The sequence below is a fragment of the Phocoena sinus genome, chromosome 11 (genome assembly GCF_008692025.1).
Source record: "Phocoena sinus isolate mPhoSin1 chromosome 11, mPhoSin1.pri, whole genome shotgun sequence".
Taxonomy (NCBI): Eukaryota; Metazoa; Chordata; class Mammalia; order Artiodactyla; family Phocoenidae; genus Phocoena; species Phocoena sinus.
The window spans coordinates 59,831,051-59,848,824 of record NC_045773.1 but is presented as its reverse complement, the minus strand read 5'-3'; the positions used below and the strand labels follow the sequence as shown (position 1 = coordinate 59,848,824).

Here is a 17,774-nt window from a genome sequence, read left to right as displayed (position 1 = left end):
CCCATATGATTTAAATTTATTTATTTATTTATTTATTTATTTATTTATTTATTTATTTATTTATTTATTTATTTATTTATTTATTTATTTATTTATTTATTTATTTATTTATGGCTATGTTGGGTCTTCGTTTCTGTGCGAGGGCTTTCTCTAGTTGTGGCAAGCGGGGGCTGCTCTTCATCACGCTGCGCGGGCCTCTCACTATCGCGGCCTCTCTTGTTGCGGAGCACAGGCTCCAGACGCGCAGACTCAGTAATTGTGCCTCACGGGCCCAGTTGCTCCGTGGCATGTGGGATCTTCCCAGACCAGGGCTTGAACCTGTGTCCCCTGCATTGGCAGGCAGATTCTCAACCACTGTGCCACCAGGGAAGCCCTAGAAAAACATTTTTAATAGAGTTTATGTTTTAGAAAAGTTTTAGGTTCACAGCAAAAAAAAAAAAAGAGGAAGAGATCTCCCATATACCTCCTCACCCCTCAATGAAGCTTCCCCTATTATCAACTTCCCCCAACATAGTAGTACATTTGGAATAATCAGTGAGCCTGTGGTGACACGTTATTACCCAAAGTCTGTAGTTTGCATTCGGGTTCACTCTTGGTGCTGTACATTCTATGGGTTTGGACAAATGTAATAAGGTATCTACCTTTATAGTGTCGTATAGAATAGATTTCCTACCCTAAAAATCCTTTGTACCCTGCCAATTCATCCCTCCCTCTCCCCTAACCCCTGACAACCACTGATCTTTTTTTACTGTCACCATAATTTTGCCTTTTCCAGGATGCCATATAGTTGGAACCATACAGTAAATAACCTTTTCAGATTGTCTACTTTCATCTAGTAATATGTATTTAGGTATTCCTCCATGTCTTTTCATGGCTTGGTAGCTCATTTCTTTTTAGCACTGAATAATATTCCATCATCTGGATGTATACAGTTTATCCATTAACCTACTAAAGGTGCTTTGTTGCTTATGAATAAAGCTGTTACAAATAAAGTTTATGAATAAAGCTGTTATAAATATCTCATAACACAGGTTACTTCACTCCTAACTACTGTGTGGTTTATTTGCATGTTGTTTTTCTTAGGAAGAGCATTTCTTCTGCAAAGAAAGAGGGTTTTATTTCTTCCTTGATTTGTGGTTTGGTGTCTGACATTAATTTGGGGAAATTATTGGTCGTTATTGCGTCAAATAGTTCCTCTGTTCCTTTCTCTCTTTCTTCCCCTGGTATTCCCATTATGCATACATCTTTTGTAACAGTTTTTGGATATTCTGGGGTTTTTTTTTTTTTTTTCAGTCTTTTTTCTCTTTGTCTTCCAGTTTTGGAAGTTCCTGTTGACATATTCTCAGGCACACAGATTCTTTCCTTGGTGGTGTGCAGTCTGCTGGTGAGCCATGAAAGGCACTGTTCATTTCTGTTGTGGTGTTTTTGATCTCTGATTTCTTTCTGGTTCTCTCTTAGGATTTCCGTCTCTCTTACATTACACATCTGTTCTTACAGGTTGTCTATTTTTTCCATCAGAGCCCTCAGCATAGTGGTCATGGTGGTTTTAAATTCCTGGTCTGATAATTCCAACATCTTTGCCAGGTCTACCATTCTTTGCTCGCTCTGACTCTTCAAACTGTGTTTTTTGCCCTTTGGTATCCTTGTAATTTTCTTATTGAAAGTTGGGCATGCTGTCGTGGGTCAAGGGAACTTTGGTAAACAGGCCTTTAGTGATGAGTGGTAAGGCTGGGGGAGTGGTGGTGCTCTGTGTGCCTGGTCTCAGCCTTGGAGAGCCTGTGCGCCTGGACTGGGAACCCAGTGGTGCTTCTCAGGCCTTCCCCTCACCTGGGAGGGTGGCTGCAGTGGCCTGAAATGGCCTATTTCCCGTCTCCCAGGTCGGTCAGGCTCTCTTGAAGTAGTTTCTCTTGAGACCAGGCATCGTTAAGGACAGAACGCTCTGACATATTTTGAAATGCTTACTTTTCTTCTCCCCCCTGCTGGAAACAAGGTGGGATTTTTCTCCAGTCGTCACTGTGAGAACCTGGTAGAGCTTCTGAAGGTAAACTCACAAAAAGAGTAAGGTCCCTCTCCTTGACTGGGTCCCCCTGGAGTTTAAGTCTTGTTAATACTTGACAACACTGAGCTTCCAGCACTTGGTCAGTTACAGTTCAGGTTTTCCTCCCCAGCACTGGTCCTGCTGAGGTTTCCACCCTGGGTTTCTGCTCCACTCAGTTGTGATTCTCTGTATCTGCCCCTGTCTCTCCCATTTTTGCATCAGTCACTTACACTGTGACCTCACTTCTATGGTGGATCTAAGAGAGGCTGTTAATTTTAGTTTGTTTCAAGCTTTTTACTTGTTAGGATGGAGTGGTGACTTCTAAGCTCATTCTCTACATGTTGAGCCAGAAAACAGAAGTTAAGAGCTATTCTTTTTAATCAATAATTTTTCTTACATAAATACTGTCTAGGAATTGCTGAAAAGCCAGAACCAAGGGGGTTGGTGCTATTAGACTTTTAGGTGGTGGACCAATGGCTTGGCATTACCTTATGGGCTCAGAGCAAAGCAATGCCAAACTTTTCAATATCCAGATGATCATAAAGTAAATAAGGATGATTAATAGGTTATGTAACTTTTTGAAAAACAAAGATGCTGGTGGGTGACTGGCTGTCCTACAAAATACCACAATTTTAAAATATAAAACAAACAAGACAGGTTCTTAGAAATTTGATAATGATAAAAGTAATTAGTTCCTTAATCAACAAGGACCCACTGTATAGCACAGGGAACTGTACTCAATATTCTGTAATAACCTGTGGGGGAAAATCTGAAAAAGAATGGATATATGTATCAATATAAATGAACCACTTTGTTGTACACCTGAAACTAACACAACATTGTAAATCAATTATACTCCAATATAAAATAAAAATTAAATTAAAAAAGTAAATAGTTCTTTTTTTTGAATTTTATTTTATTTATTTTTTTATACAGCAGGTTCTTATTAGTTATCCATTTTATACATATTAGTGTATATATGTCAGTCCCAATCTCCCAATTCATCACACCCCCCCAGCCTCTTTCCCCCTTTGGTGTCCATACTTCTTTAGTACAGTAACTCTTTGGTAAGTGGATATATGTCATTCCAAAGCTAATTTTGTTAACTAGAAGGAATGAAACTTGTTTTTTCAATTATAGGATAACGTTAAGCATAAAGACCATATTGACCATCAGAAGGATAAAGTCGCCTTGACTCTGGCTCGTCTAGCCCGCCATGTTGAAGTCGAGAAACAGCAGAAAGAAGAGAAGAATAGAGCATTCAGGGTATGTGGCTGTTTTAAGTGATATTTTACCAGATTATAGAGTTGTTTATAAGAAAGTTAAAGAGGTGCTTGTATAATCAAAAATGTATAATTGGATCCAAGTTCAGCATGAAGTCTACATAGCTCACTGAGTTAGTAGTAATTCATGACGGCCTTTTACATTTGTTTTTGTTGGATTCTGCTCATATATGTATACAGACAAAAAAGAAAAAATAGAATTAAGTGGACTTTATTTTTGGGAATTAAAAATCATGGGATTCCTTAAGCTGGTGAGCAGTTAAGGGTTTCTAGTTACTTTATCACAGTTTATCAGGGCTTCTGTAGATAGAAGCTGTTGAAAGGTTATTTTCTACCAAGTACAGCCAGACCACTTTCACTTCAGCCTCTCCCTTCAGATTATTGAATTAGTGTGGTAGAAGAGCTACTACGTGGAAACTGAAGCCTAATTTAGACTCTTGCATGATATAAACGTTTTAAAACCTTGACTTGCTTTATTTTTTTTAAGATTTTTTTTTGATGTGGACCATTTTTAAAGTCTTTACTGAATTTGTGATAATATTTCTTCTGTTTTATGTTTTGGTTTTTTGGCCGCGAGGCATGTAGGATCTTAGCTCCTCAATCAGGGATTGAACCCGCACCCCCTGCATTGGAAGGCGAAGTCAAACCACTGGACCGCCAGGGAAGTCCCTTGACTTGCTTTAGAAGGCACCAAATGAAATTACCTTAAAGAACTTCCCCAATATTGCCAAATGTCTGTTAGGAGTAGAATGTTGGCAAGTTGGGTAAAAAAAAATCCTACTGGGAGTTTAAAAATGGAAATAGAAATCATGGCATAATTTTACCTTGTATGTTTTTGATTCCTTGTTCCATTGCTTATTATAAAGGGATTTATATATTTCTGTTGCCTCTATTTTAGTATCTCCTAATCTAATGTAGAATACATTAGTCTTCTTTAAATTTAGAAGTAGCTTTGTTTGGGGACTTTAACTTTATAATGTAATACCAGTTAAATTAGAGCATAGTATTCTAATTGTATGTTTAAAATGCTTAATACATTAGTGATACTGTTTTTTTTCTATAAATTTATTTTATTTTTGGTTGCTTTGGGTCTTCGTTGCTGCACACGGGCTTTCTCTACTTGTGGTGAGTGGGGTCTACTCTTTCGTTGCGGTGCATGAGCTTCTCATTGCGGTGGCTTCTCTTGTTGCGGAACACAGGTTCTAGGCACACAGGCTTCAGTAGTTGTGGCACACGGGCTCAGTAGTTGTGGCTTGCGGGCTGTAGAGCGCAGGCTCAGTAGTTGTGGAGCACGGGCTTAGTTGCTCCGCGGCATGTGGGATCCTCCTGGACCAGGGCTTGAACCTGTGTCCCCTGCATTGGCAGGTGGATTCTTAACCGCTGCACCACCAGGGAAGCCTAAATTAGTGATACTTTTTAAAAAAACGGATTCTTTCTTTCCTGGTAGAGACACTATTCAATTTTTTTTTTTTTAATTTTTACTGGAGTGTAGTTGATTTACAGTGTTAGTTTCGTTATGATCAAATCTTTTTTTTTTTTTTTTTGAGCAGAATTGCTTTACAATGTGTTAATTTCTGCTGTACGATGAAGTGAATCAGCTATGTGTATACCTGTTTCCCCTCCCTCTCGGACCTCCCTCCCACCCACCCATTTAGGTCATCACAGAGCACCAAGAGGAACTCCCTGTGCTATACAGCAGGTTCCCACTAGCTATGTATTTTACACATGGTAGTATATTTATGTCAAACCTAATCTCTCAGTTCGTCCCACCCTCCTGTTCCCCTCACTGTGTCCACAAGTCCGTTCTCTACATCTCTATTCCTGCCCTAAAAATAGGTTCCTCTGTACCATTTTTAGATTCCACGTAATATGTGTTAATATACGGTATTTGTTTTTCTCTTTCTGGCTTACTTCACTCTGTATGACAGACTCTAGGTCCATCCACATCTCTAAAAATGACCCAATTTTGTTCCTTTTTATGGCTGAGTACTATTCCATCGTATATGCATACCACAACTTCTTTATCCATTCATCTGTCATTGGACATTTAGGTTGTTTCCATGTTCTGACGATTGTAAATAGTGCTGCAATGAACATTGGAGTACCTGTGTCTTTTTGAATTATGGTTTTCTCAGGGTATATGCCCAGTAGTGGGATTGCTGGATCATATGGTAATTCTATTTTTAGTTTTTTTACAGAACCTCCATGCTATTCTCCATAGTGGCTGTATAAATTTACATTCCCACCAACAGTGCAAAAGGGTTCACTTTTCTACACACCCTCTCCAACATTTATTGTTTGTAGATTTTTTTTTTTTTTTTTTTTTTTTTTTTTTTTTTTTTTTTATGCGTTACGCGGGCCTCTCACTGTTGTGGCCTCTCCCGTTGCGGAGGACAGGCTCCGGACGCGCAGGCTCAGCGGCCATGGCTCACGGGCCCAGCCGCTCCGCGGCATGCGGGATCCTCCCAGACCGGGGCACGAACCCGCGTCCCCTGCATCGGCAGGCGGACTCCCAACCACTGCGCCACCAGGGAAGCCCGTTTGTAGATTTTTTGATGTTGGCCGTTCTGACCCTTATGAGATGATACCTCATTGTAGTTTTGATTTGCATTTCTCTAATAATTAGTGATGTTGAGCCTCTTTGCCTATCCTAATCCCTCATGTGCCTCTTTGCCATCTGTATGTCTTTGGTGAAATGTGTATTTAGGTATTCTGCCCATTTTTTCATTGGGTTGTTTGCTTTTTTAATATTGAGCTGTATGAGCTGTTTATATATTTTGGAGATTAATCCTTTGTCCGTTGCTTCATTTGCAAATATTTTCTCCCATTCTGAGGGTTGTCTTTTCGTCTTGTTTTTGGTTTCCTTTGCTGTGCAGAAGCTTTTAAGTTTAATTAGGTCACATTTTTATTTTTGGTTTTATTTTCATTACTCTAGGAGGTGAGTCAAAAAAGATCTTGCTGTGGTTTATGTCAAAGAGTGTTTTTCCTATGTTTTTCTCTAAGAGTTTTATAGTGTCTGGTCTTACATTTAGGTATTTAATCCATTTTGAGTTTATTTTTGTATATGGTGTTTGGTATTGTTCTAATTTCATTCTTTTACATGTAGCTGTCCAGTTTTCCCAGCCCCACTTATTGAAGAGGCTGTCTTTTCGCCATTGTATTGTTCTTGCCTCCTTTGTCATAAATTAGGTGACCATATTGTGCATGGGTTTATCTCTGGGCTTTGTATCCTGTTCCATTGATCTGTATTTCTGTTTTTTTGCCAGTACCATAATGTCTTGATTACTGTAGCTTTGTAGTAGAGTCTGAAGTCAGGGAGCCTGATTCCTCTAGCCCTGTTTTTCTTTCTCAAGATTGCTTTTGCTATTTGGGGTCTTTTGTGTTTCCATACGAATTGTAAAATATTTTGTTCTAATTCTGTGAAGAATGCCATTGGTAGTTTGCACTGAATCCAGTTGGGATTGCACTGAATCTGTAGATTGCTAAGGGTAGTATAGTCATTTTCACAATATTGATTCTTCCAATCCAAGAACATGGTATATTTCTCCATCTGTTTATGTCATCTTTGATTTCTTTCATCAGTGTTTTATAGTTTTCTGAGTATAGGTCTTTTGCCTCCGTAGGTAAGTTTATTCTTAGATATTTTATTCTTTTTGTTGCTATGGTAAATGGGATTGTTTCCTTAATTTCTCTTTCTGATTTTTTGTTAGCGTATAGTAATGCAAGAGATTTCTGTGCATTAATTTTGTATCCTGCAACCTTACCAAATTCATTGATTAGTTCTAGTAATTTTCTGGTGGCATCTTTAGGATTTTCTATGTATAGTATCATGTCATTTGTAAACAGTGACAGTTTTACTTCTTTTTTTCCAATTTGTATTCCTTTTATTTCTTTTCCTTCTCTTATTGCCATGGCTAGGAATTCCAAAACTATGTTGAATAGAGTGGCAGGAGTGGACATCCTTGTCTTGTTCCTGATCTTAGTGGAAATGCTTTCAGTTTTTCACCATTGAGAATGATGTTTGCTGTGGGTTTGTCATATATGACCTTTATTATGTTGGGGTAGGTTCCCTCTATGCCCATTTTCTGGAGAGTTTTTATCATAAATTGGTGTTGAATTTTGTCAAAAGCTTTTTCTGCATCTGTTGAGATGATCATATGGTTTTTATTCCTTAATTTGTTAATATGGTGTATCACATTGATTGATTTGCATATATCGATGAATCCTTGCATTCCTGGGATAAATCCTACTTGATCATGGTGTATGATCCTTTTAGTGTGCTGTTGGATTCTGTTTATAGTATTTTGTTGGGGATTTTTGCATCTATGTTCATCAGTGATATTGGTCTGTAATTTTCTTTTTTTGTGACATCTTTGTCTGGTTTTGGTATCAGAGTGATGGTGGCCTTGTAGAACAAATTTGGGAGTGTTTGTTCCTCTGCGGCTTTTTGGAGGAGTTTGAGAAGGATTGGTGTTAGCTCTTCGCTAAATATTTGATAGAATTTGCCTGTGAAGCCATCTGGTCCTGGACCTTTGTTTGTTGGAAGATTTTTTTTTTTGCGGTACGCGGGCCTCTCACTGCTGTGGCCTCTCCTGTTGCGGAGCACAGGCCCCGGACGCACAGGCTCAGCGGCCATGGCTCACGGGCCCAGCGGCTCTGCGGCATGTGGGATCTTCCCAGACCGGGGCACAAACCCGTGTCCCCTGCATCGGCAGGCGGACTCCCAACCACTGCGCCACCAGGGATGCCCTGTTGGAAGATTTTTAATTACAGTTTCAATTTCATTCCTTGTGATAGGTCTGTTTATATTTTCTAATGCTTCCTGGTTCAATCTTGGAAAATTGTACCTTTCCAAGAATTTGTCCATTTTTCATGGTTGTCCATTTTATTGGCATATAGTTGTTTGTACTAGTCTCTTATAATCCTTTGTATTTCTGCGGTGTCAGTTGTGATTTCTCCTCTTTTGTTTCTAATTTTATTGATTTGTGTCCTCCCCCCACTTTTTCTTTTTTTGATGAGTCTGGGTAAAGTTTTATCAATTTTGTTTATCTTCTCAAAGAACTAACTTTTAGTTTTGTTATTCTTTGCTACTGTTTTCTTCATTTCTATTTCATTTATTTCTGCTCTGATCTTCATGATTTCTTTCCTTCTACTGATTTTGGGTTTTCTTCATTCTTCTTTCTTTAGTTGCTTTAGGTGTAGGGTTAGATCGTTTGAGATTTTTCTTCTTTCTTGAGGTGAGCTTGAATTGCTATAATTTCCCTTGTAGAACTGCTTTTGCTGCATCCCATAGGTTTTGGGCCTCTGAATCTGAACTACTGGGCTAACAGAGGACCTCAGATCCCAGGGAATATTCATCAGAGTGAGGTCTCCCAGAGGTTCTCATCTCAGCACGAAGACCCAGCTCTACCCAACAGCCTGCAAACTCCAGTGCTGGAAGCCTCAGGCCAAACAACTAGTAAGACAGGAACACACTCCCACCATCAAAAAAAAAAAAAAAAAAAAAAAAAGAGAGAGATGATAAAAAACATGTGTCACACATTAAAGAGCAAGTAAAAACCTGCAAGACCAAATAACTGAAGAGGAAATAGGCAACCTACCTGAAAAAGAACTCAGTGTAATGATAGTAATAGTAAAGATTATCCGGAATCTTGGAAATAGAATGGAGGCACGGATTGAGAAAATGCAAGAAATGTTTAACAAAGATCTAGAAGAACTAAAGAACAAACAAACAGAGATGAAAAACACAATAACTGAAATGAAAAATACATAGAAGGAATCAATAACAGAATAACTGAGGCAGAAGAATGAATAAGTGAGCTGGAAGGTAGAATGGTGCAAATAACTGCCAAGGAGCAGAAGAAAACAAAAAGAATGAAAAGAATTGAAGGCAATCTCAGAGAGACGTCTGGGACAACACTAAACACATCAACATTCAGATTATAGAGGTCCCACAAGAAGAAGAGAAAAAGAAAGGGTCTGAGAAAATATTCAAAGAGATTATAGTGAAAAAATTCCCTAAACATGGGACAGGAAATAGTCACCCAAGTCCAGGAAGTGCAGAGTCCCATACAGGGTAAACCCTAGTAGAAACACACCAAGACACATATTAATCAAACTAACAAAAATTAAATTCAAAGAAAAAATATTAAAAGCAGCAAGGGAAAAGCAAAGAATAACATACAAAGGAATCCCCATAAGAATATCAGCTGATTTTTCAGCAGAAACTCTGCAGGCCAGAAGGAAGTGGCAGGATATACTTGAAGTGATGAAAGAAAAAGACCTACAACCAAGATTACTTTACCAGCAAGGATATCATTCAGATCCAATAGAGAAATCAAAAGCTTTACAGACTAGCAAAAGGAAGAGAATTCAGCACCACCAAACCAGCTTTACAACAAGTGCCAAAGGAACTTCTGTAGGCAGGAAGCACAAGAAAAGAAAAAGACCCACAAAACCAAACCCAAAACAATTAAGAAAATGGTAATAGGAACATACATATCGATAATAACCTTGAATGTAAATGGATTAAATGCTCCCACCAAAAGACACAGACTGGCTGAATGTATACAAAAACAAGACCCATATATATGCTGTCTACAAGAGACCCACTTCAGACCTAGGAACATATACAGACTGAAAGTGAAGGAGTGGAAAAAGATATTCCACGCAAATGGAAATCAAAAGAAAGCTGGAGTAGCAATACTCGTATCAGATAAAGTAGACTTTAAAATAAAGACTGTTACAAGAGATAAGGAAGGACACTACATAATGATCAAGGGATCAGTCCAAGAAGAAGATATAACAATTATCAATATTTATGCACCCAACATAGGAGCACCTCAACACATAAGGCAAATGCTAACAGCCATAAAAGGGGAAATCAACAGTAACACAATAATAGTAGGGGACTTTAACACCCCACTTACACCAATGGACAGATCATCCAAACAGGAAATAAATAAGGAAACACAAGCTTTAAATGACACAGTAGACAAGATAGATTCAATTGTTATTTATAGGACATTCCACCTGACAGTGGTGGAATACACTTGCTTCTCAAGTGCACACAGAACATTCTCCAGGATAGATAACATCTTAGGTCACAAATCAAGCCTTGGAAAATTTAAGAAAGTTGAAATTGTATCAAGCATCTTTTCTGACCACAACGCTATGAGATTGGAAATTAATTACAGAAAAATAAACTGTAAAAAAACACAAATACATAGAGGCCAAACATTGCACTACTAAATAACCAAGAGATCACTGAAGAAATCAAAGAAGAAATTAAAAAAATACATAGAAACAGATGACAACAAAAACACTATTCAATTTTAAGGAAGATCCTTTCCCCAGACTATGTTAAGTGTGTTATTTATGGGTCATGGGCAAAGTCTCTTTGAGAGAGGAGTGGTTTGCAAGTTGTCCCCCTTTTCTGCCCATTTCCTCAGTATGCTAACTTCTTTTCCCAGGTCAGATGTTACAGATGTGTTAACACCACATAGGTAATAAAGCATTTGAGATGAGTTCAGAATCTGTTATCACTATGACAAGTAGGGTTTTTCTCAAGGGTAGTTTCAGCTTTTACCCATGTAAATGTTTATTCATTGTATTAAAGACTTTAGCATTTGAGAAAGTTTTTTTAAACTTTGAAATTCTTGTTTATCAATTGTAAAGAATAAATTTATCTAGATTTCATTCTTTCCTAAGAAAGAAACTGACTCACACAGATACTTTAGCTCATTTTTTGCTATTCATTCATGACTTTTTTTTCTTGTTTGATTCTCCTTATGTATAACTTGTTTTTTAAAACTAGATGAAAGAAAACAATAAGAAAAGAAAACTACCCGAAAGGAAGATAATGAAACTAAAGTAAAACTAATTCTTGCAGAATTTTAGTAGGTGTTAACTGTGACTAAAAATATGGTAGAAAACGTTTTCCAGCTCTTCTAGGCCTTTGTGAATTGTTGGTGTCTCACTGTTAAAGTGGATTGTCCATCTTTTGTGATGGAAAGGTTTTAAAGAAAATCTGTTAAAATCTTCACTGGATAAATCACTTTCAGAGATAATGTGTTGTGCTTGACTAGTTGATCAGTTACCAGCTTTGCTTGTTGATATTCCAGGATTTAAGACGACTTGCATGAAGGGATGTACCCCTAACGTGTGTGGAAATAGCTGGGTGACAGGAAAAGGGTGACTAATTTGGGGGTGATTTTAGCCAGCAAATGTTTTTTGATCATTGACTATGTATGGCCACGGAGTTCAAATTCTATTGTAAGAAATGCCAGAGAACTTTCTTTTTAAAAAGCCTGCTTATTTTTAATTACTGACAGTAGTTTAAAATAAGTAGGCTATTGGCTGGCATATAGTAATATTTAATCTCAATTATATTTATTTAATTTAAGGTGTTTTTTAAAAAAGATTTTTGTAAGGAACTCTTCTGATAGATGGTTTAATTTTGTACGTAAGAAAATGTCTTTATAGTCTACCAGAGGCTTGCCATATTACTTTCTTTGGATAAACTAATTTTGTTTACCATGGCATGTTATCCAGAGCACTGATCCTATAGGATACACTTTGAGAAAAAAGAAAGTAATTTGGTGACTTATCAAGTTGGGATACTGTGTGTTCACTGTAAGGAAAATCACATGTGTGTTAGCACTTCAAAGTTTTAGAAGTCCTACACAGAAGGGACCTTTTGAACTCTGTTTTGAAACCAATGGTTCTATACTTAATTTGATTACAGAGAATTAAAAAAAATGTATATAATGCATATTAACATCTTTGGAAAATTAGTATTCTATGGCCATACTTAGAGCAAAGTTGTGTAGAAGATTTTTTTCAGAGTAAAATCTTGAATCTCCCTGTCCCCCTACTTACCCTTGCTGATAGAAGATCCTGTTATAGTGATAAGTAGGTCATTCAATATTCTGGTCTATTTCTTGCAGCATTTGTGGATTTGTGATTTCTTTTTTTTTTTTTTTTTAAAACATCTTTATTGGGGTATAATTGCTTTACAATGGTGTGTTAGTTTCTGCTTTATAACAAAGTGAATCAGCTATACATATACATATGTTCCCATATGTCTTCCCTCTTGCGTCTCCCTCCCTCCCACTCTCCCCATCCCACCCTTCCAGGCTGTCACAAAGCACCGAGCTAATATCCCTGTGCCTTGCGGCTGCTTCCCCCCAGCTATCTACCTTACTACGTTTGTTAGTGTGTATATGTCCATGACTCTCTCTCGCCCTGTCAAAACTCACCCCTCCCCCTCCCCATACCCTCAAGTCCGTTCTCCAGTAGGTCTGCGTCTTTATTCCTATCTTACCCCTAGGTTCTTCATGACATTTTTTTCCCTTAAATTCCATATATATGTGTTAGCATACGGTATTTGTCTTTTTCTTTCTGACTTACTTCACTCTGTATGACAGACTCTAGGTCTATCCATCTCATTACAAATAGCTCAATTTCATTTCTTTTTAAGGCTGAGTAATATTCCATTGTGTATATGTGCCACATCTTCTTTATCCATTCATCTGATGATGGGTGCTTAGGTTGTTTCCATGTCCTGGCTATTGTAAATAGAGCTGCAATGAACATTTTGGTACATGACTCTTTTTGAATTTTGGTTTTCTCAGGGTATATGCCAAGTAGTGGGATTGCTGGGTCATATGGTAATTCTATTTGTAGTTTTTTAAGGAACCTCCATACTGTTCTCCACAGTGGCTGAACCAATTCACATTCCCACCAGCAGTGCAAGAGTGTCCCCTTTTCTCCACACCCTCTCCAGCATTTATTGTTTCTAGATTTTTTGATGATGGCCATTCTGACTGGTGTGAGATGATATCTCATTGTAGTTTTGATTTGCATTTCTCTAATGATTAATGATGTTGAGCATTCTTTCATGTGTTTGTTGGCATTCTGTATATCTTCTTTGGAGAAATGTCTTTTTAGGTCTTCTGCCCATTTTTGGATGGGGTTGTTTGTTTTTTTGTTATTGAGCTGCATGAGCTGCTTGTAAATTTTGGAGATTAATCCTTTGTCAGTTGCTTCATTTGCAAATGTTTTCTCCCATTCTGAGGGTTGTCTTTTGGTCTTGATTATGGTTTCCTTTGCTGTGCAAAAGCTTTGAAGTTTCATTAGGTCCCATTTGTTTATTTTTGTTTTTATTTCCATTACTCTAGGAGGTGGGTCAGAAAGGATCTTGCTGTGATTTATGTCATAGAGTGTTCTTCCTATGTTTTCATCTAAGAGTTTGATAGTTTCTGGCCTTACATTTAGGTCTTTAATCCATTTTGAGCTTATTTTTGTGTATGGTGTTAGGGAGTGATCTAATCCCATACTTTTACATGTACCTGTCCAGTTTTCCCAGCACCATTTATTGAAGAGGCTGTCCTTTCTCCACTGTACATTCCTGCCTCCTTTATCAAAGATAAGGTGTCCATATGTGCGTGGGTTTATGTCTGGGCTTTCTATCCTGTTCCACTGATCTATCTTTCTGTTTTTGTGCCAGTACCATACTGTCTTAATTACTGTTGCTTTGTAGTATAGTCTGAAGTCAGGGAGCCTGATTCCTCCAGCTCCTTTTTTTCGTTCTCAAGATTGCTTTGGCTATTCGGGGTCTTTTGTGTTTCCATACAAATTGCGAAATTTTTTGTTCTAGTTCTGTGAAAAATGCCAGTGGTAGTTTGATAGGGATTGCATTGAATCTGTAGATTGCTTTGGGTAGTAGAGTCATTTTCACAATGTTGATTCTTCCCATCCAAGAACATGGTATATCTCTCCATCTATTTGTATCTTCTTTAATTTCTTTCATCAGTGTCTTATAATTTTCTGCATACAGGTCTTTCGTCTCCTTAGGTAGGTTTATTCCTAGATATTTTATTCTTTTTGTTGCAATGGTAAATGGGAGTGTTTTCTTGATTTCACTTTCAGATTTTTCATCATTAGTATATAGGAATGCCAGAGATTTCTGTGCATTAATTTTGTATCCTGCTACTTTACCAAATTCATTGATTAGCTCTAGTAGTTTTCTGGTAGCATCTTTAGGATTCTCTATGTATAGTATCATGTCATCTGCAAACAGTGACAGCTTTACTTCTTCTTTTCCGATTTGGATTCCTTTTATTTCCTTTTCTTCTCTGATTGCTGTGGCTAAAACTTCCAAAACTATGTTGAATAAGAGTGGTGAGAGTGGGCAACCTTGTCTTGTTCCTGATCTTAGTGGAAATGCTTTCAGTTTTTCACCATTGAGGATGATGTTTGCTGTGGGCTTGTCATATATGGCTTTTATTATGTTTAGGAAAGTTCCCTCTATGCCTACTTTCTGGAGGGTTTTTATCATAAATGGGTGTTGAATTTTGTCGAAAGCTTTCTCTGCATCTATTGAGATGATCATATCGTTTTTCTCCTTCAATTTGTTAATATGGTTTATCACATTGATAGATTTGCGTATATTGAAGAATCCTTGCATTCCTGGAATAAACCCCACTTGATCATGGTGTATGATCCTTTTAATGTGCTGTTGGATTCTGTTTGCTAGTATTTTGTTGAGGATTTTTGCATCTATGTTCATCAGTGATATTGGCCTGTAGTTTTCTTTCTTTGTGACATCCTTGTCTGGTTTTGGTATCAAGGTGATGGTGGCTTCGTAGAAGGAATTTGGGAGTGTTCCTCCCTCTGCTATATTTTGGAAGAGTTTGAGAAGGATAGGTGTTAGCTCTTCTCTAAACGTTTGATAGAATTCACCTGTGAAGCCATCTGGTCCTGGGCTTTTGTTTGTTGGAAGGTTTTTAATCACAGTTTCAATTTCAGTGCTTGTGATTGGTCTGTTCATATTTTCTATTTCTTCCTGATTCAGTCTTGGCAGGTTGTGCATTTCTAAGAATTTGTCCATTTCTTCCAGATTGTCCATTTTATTGGCATAAAGTTGCTTGTAGTAATCTCTAATGATTTTTTTTATTTCTGCAGTGTCAGTTGTTACTTCTCCTTTTTCATTTCTAATTCTATTGATTTGAGTCTTCTCCCTTTTTTTCTTGATGAGTCTGGCTAGTGGTTTATCTATTTTGTTTATCTTCTCAAAGAACCAGCTTTTAGTTTTATTGATCTTTGCTATTGTTTCCTTCATTTCTTTTTCATTTATTTCTGATCTGATTTTTATGATTTCTTTCCTTCTGCTAGCTTTGGGGTTTTTTTGTTCTTCTTTCTCTAATTGCTTGAGGTGCAAGGTTAGGTTGTTTATTCGAGATGTTTCCTGCTTCTTAAGGTGGGCTTGTATTGCTATAAACTTCCCCCTTAGAACTGCTTTTGCTGCATCCCATAGGTTTTGGGTCGTTGTGTCTCCATTGTCATTTGTTTCTAGGTATTTTTTTATTTCCTCTTTGATTTCTTCAGTGATCACTTCATTATTAAGTAGTGTATTGTTTAGCCTCCATGTGTTTGTATTTTTTAAAGATCTTTTCCTGTAATTGATATCTAGTCTCATGGCGTTGTGGTCGGAAAAGATACTTTATACAATTTCAGTTTTCTTAAATTTACCAAGGCTTGATTTGTGACCCAAGATATGATCTATCCTGGAGAATGTTCCATGAGCACTTGAGAAAAATGTGTATTCTGTTGTTTTTGGATGGAGTGTCCTATAAATATCAATTAAGTCCATCTTGTTTAATGTATCATTTAAAGCTTGTGTTTCCTTATTTATTTTCATTTTGGATGATCTGTCCATGGGTGAAAGTGGGGTGTTAAAGTCCCCTACTATGAATGTGTTACTGTTGATCTCCCCTTTTATGGTTGTTAGTATTTGCCTTATGTATTGAGGTGCTCCTATGTTGGGTGCATAAATATTTACAATTGTTATATCTTCTTCTTGGATCAATCCCTTGATCATTATGTAGTGTCCTTCTTTGTCCCTTTTAATAGTCCTTATTTTAAAGTCTATTTTGTCTGATATGAGAATTGCTACTCCAGCTTTCTTTTGGTTTCCATTTGCATGGAATATCTTTTTCCATCCCCTTACTTTCAGTCTGTATGTGTCTCTAGTTCTGAAGTGGGTCTCTTGTAGACAGCATATATAAGGGTCTTGTTTTTGTATCCATTCAGCCAATCTGTGTCTTTTGGTGGGAGCATTTAGTCCATTTACATTTAAGGTAATTATCGATATGTATGTTCCTATTTCCATTTTATATATTGTTTTGGGTTCGCTACTATAGGTCATTTCCTTCTCTTGTGTTTCGTGTCTAGAGAAGTTCCTTTAGCATTTGTTGTAAAGCTGGTTTGGTGGTGCTGAACTCTCTCAGCTTTTGCTTGTCTGTAAAGGTTTTAATTTCTCCATCAAATGTGAATGAGATCCTTGCTGGGTAGAGTAGTCTTGGTTGCAGGCTATTCTCCTTCAGCACTTTCAGTATGTCCTGCCACTCCCTTCTGGCTTGTAGGGTTTCTGCTGAGAGATCAGCTGTTAACCTTATGGGGATTCCCTTGTGTGTTATTTGTTGTTTTTCCCTTGCTGCTTTTAATATGCTTTCTTTGTATTTAATTTTTGACAGTTTGATTAATATGTGTCTTGGCGTGTTTCTCCTTGTATTTATCCTGTATGGGACCCTCTGTGCTTCCTGGACTTGATTAACTATTTCCTTTCCCATATTAGGGAAGTTTTCAACTATAATCTCTTCAAATATTTTCTCAGTCCCTTTCTTTCTTTCTTCTTCTTCTGGAACCCCTATAATTCGAATGTTGGTGCGTTTCATGTTGTCCCAGAGGTCTCTGAGACTGTCCTCAGTTCTTTTCATTCTTTTTTCTTTATTCTGCTCTGCAGTAGTTATTTCCACTACTTTATCTTCCAGGTCACTTATCCGTTCTTCTGCCTCAGTTATTCTGCTATTGATCCTATCTAGAGTGATTTTAATTTCATTTATTGCATTGTTCATCGTTGCTTGTTTCATCTTTAGTTCTTGTAGGTCCTTGTTAACTGTTTCTTGCATTTTGTCCATTCTACTTCCAAGATTTCGGATCATCCTTACTATCATTATTCTGAATTCTTTTTCAGGTAGATTGCCTATTTCCTCTTCATTTGTTAGGTCTGGTGGGTTTTTATCTTGCTCCTTCATCTGCTGTGTGTTTTTCTGTCTTCTCATTTTGCTTATCTTACTGTGTTTGGGGTCTCCTTTTTGCAGGCTGCACTTTCGTAGTTCCCGTTGTTTTTGATGTCTGTCTCCAGTGGCTAAGGTTGTTTCAGTGGGTTGTGTAGGCTTCCTGGTGGAGGGGACTAGTGCCTGTGTTGTGCTGGATGAGGCTGGATCTTGTCTCTCTAGTGGGCAGGTTCACGTCTGGTGGTGTGTTTTGGGGTGTCTGTGGCCTTATTATGATTTTAGGCAGCCTCTCTGCTAATGGGTGGGGTTGTGTTCCTGTTTTGCTAGTTGTTTGGCATAGGTTGTCCAGCACTGTGGCTTGCTGGTCGTTGA

General features: G+C 37.7%; 1 protein-coding gene across 2 annotated transcripts in view; it reads left to right on the top strand.

Moving 5' to 3' along the window:
* The window catches only part of ZNF451 (zinc finger protein 451), a 92,568-nt gene that overhangs the window by 23,984 nt on the left and 50,810 nt on the right, over window positions 1–17,774 (top strand). Inside the window, exon 5 of one of the 2 annotated variants that reach the window (XR_004352073.1) lies at window positions 3,179–3,268. Coding sequence is in view for 1 of the 2 variants with exons in the window: in XM_032647683.1 (XP_032503574.1) it covers window positions 3,179–3,304 (126 nt within the window). In the remaining variant the exon portion in view is untranslated. Of the gene's footprint in view, window positions 1–3,178; window positions 3,305–17,774 lie in introns of those variants that run through there. The other variant, XM_032647683.1, reaches the window with a different exon arrangement.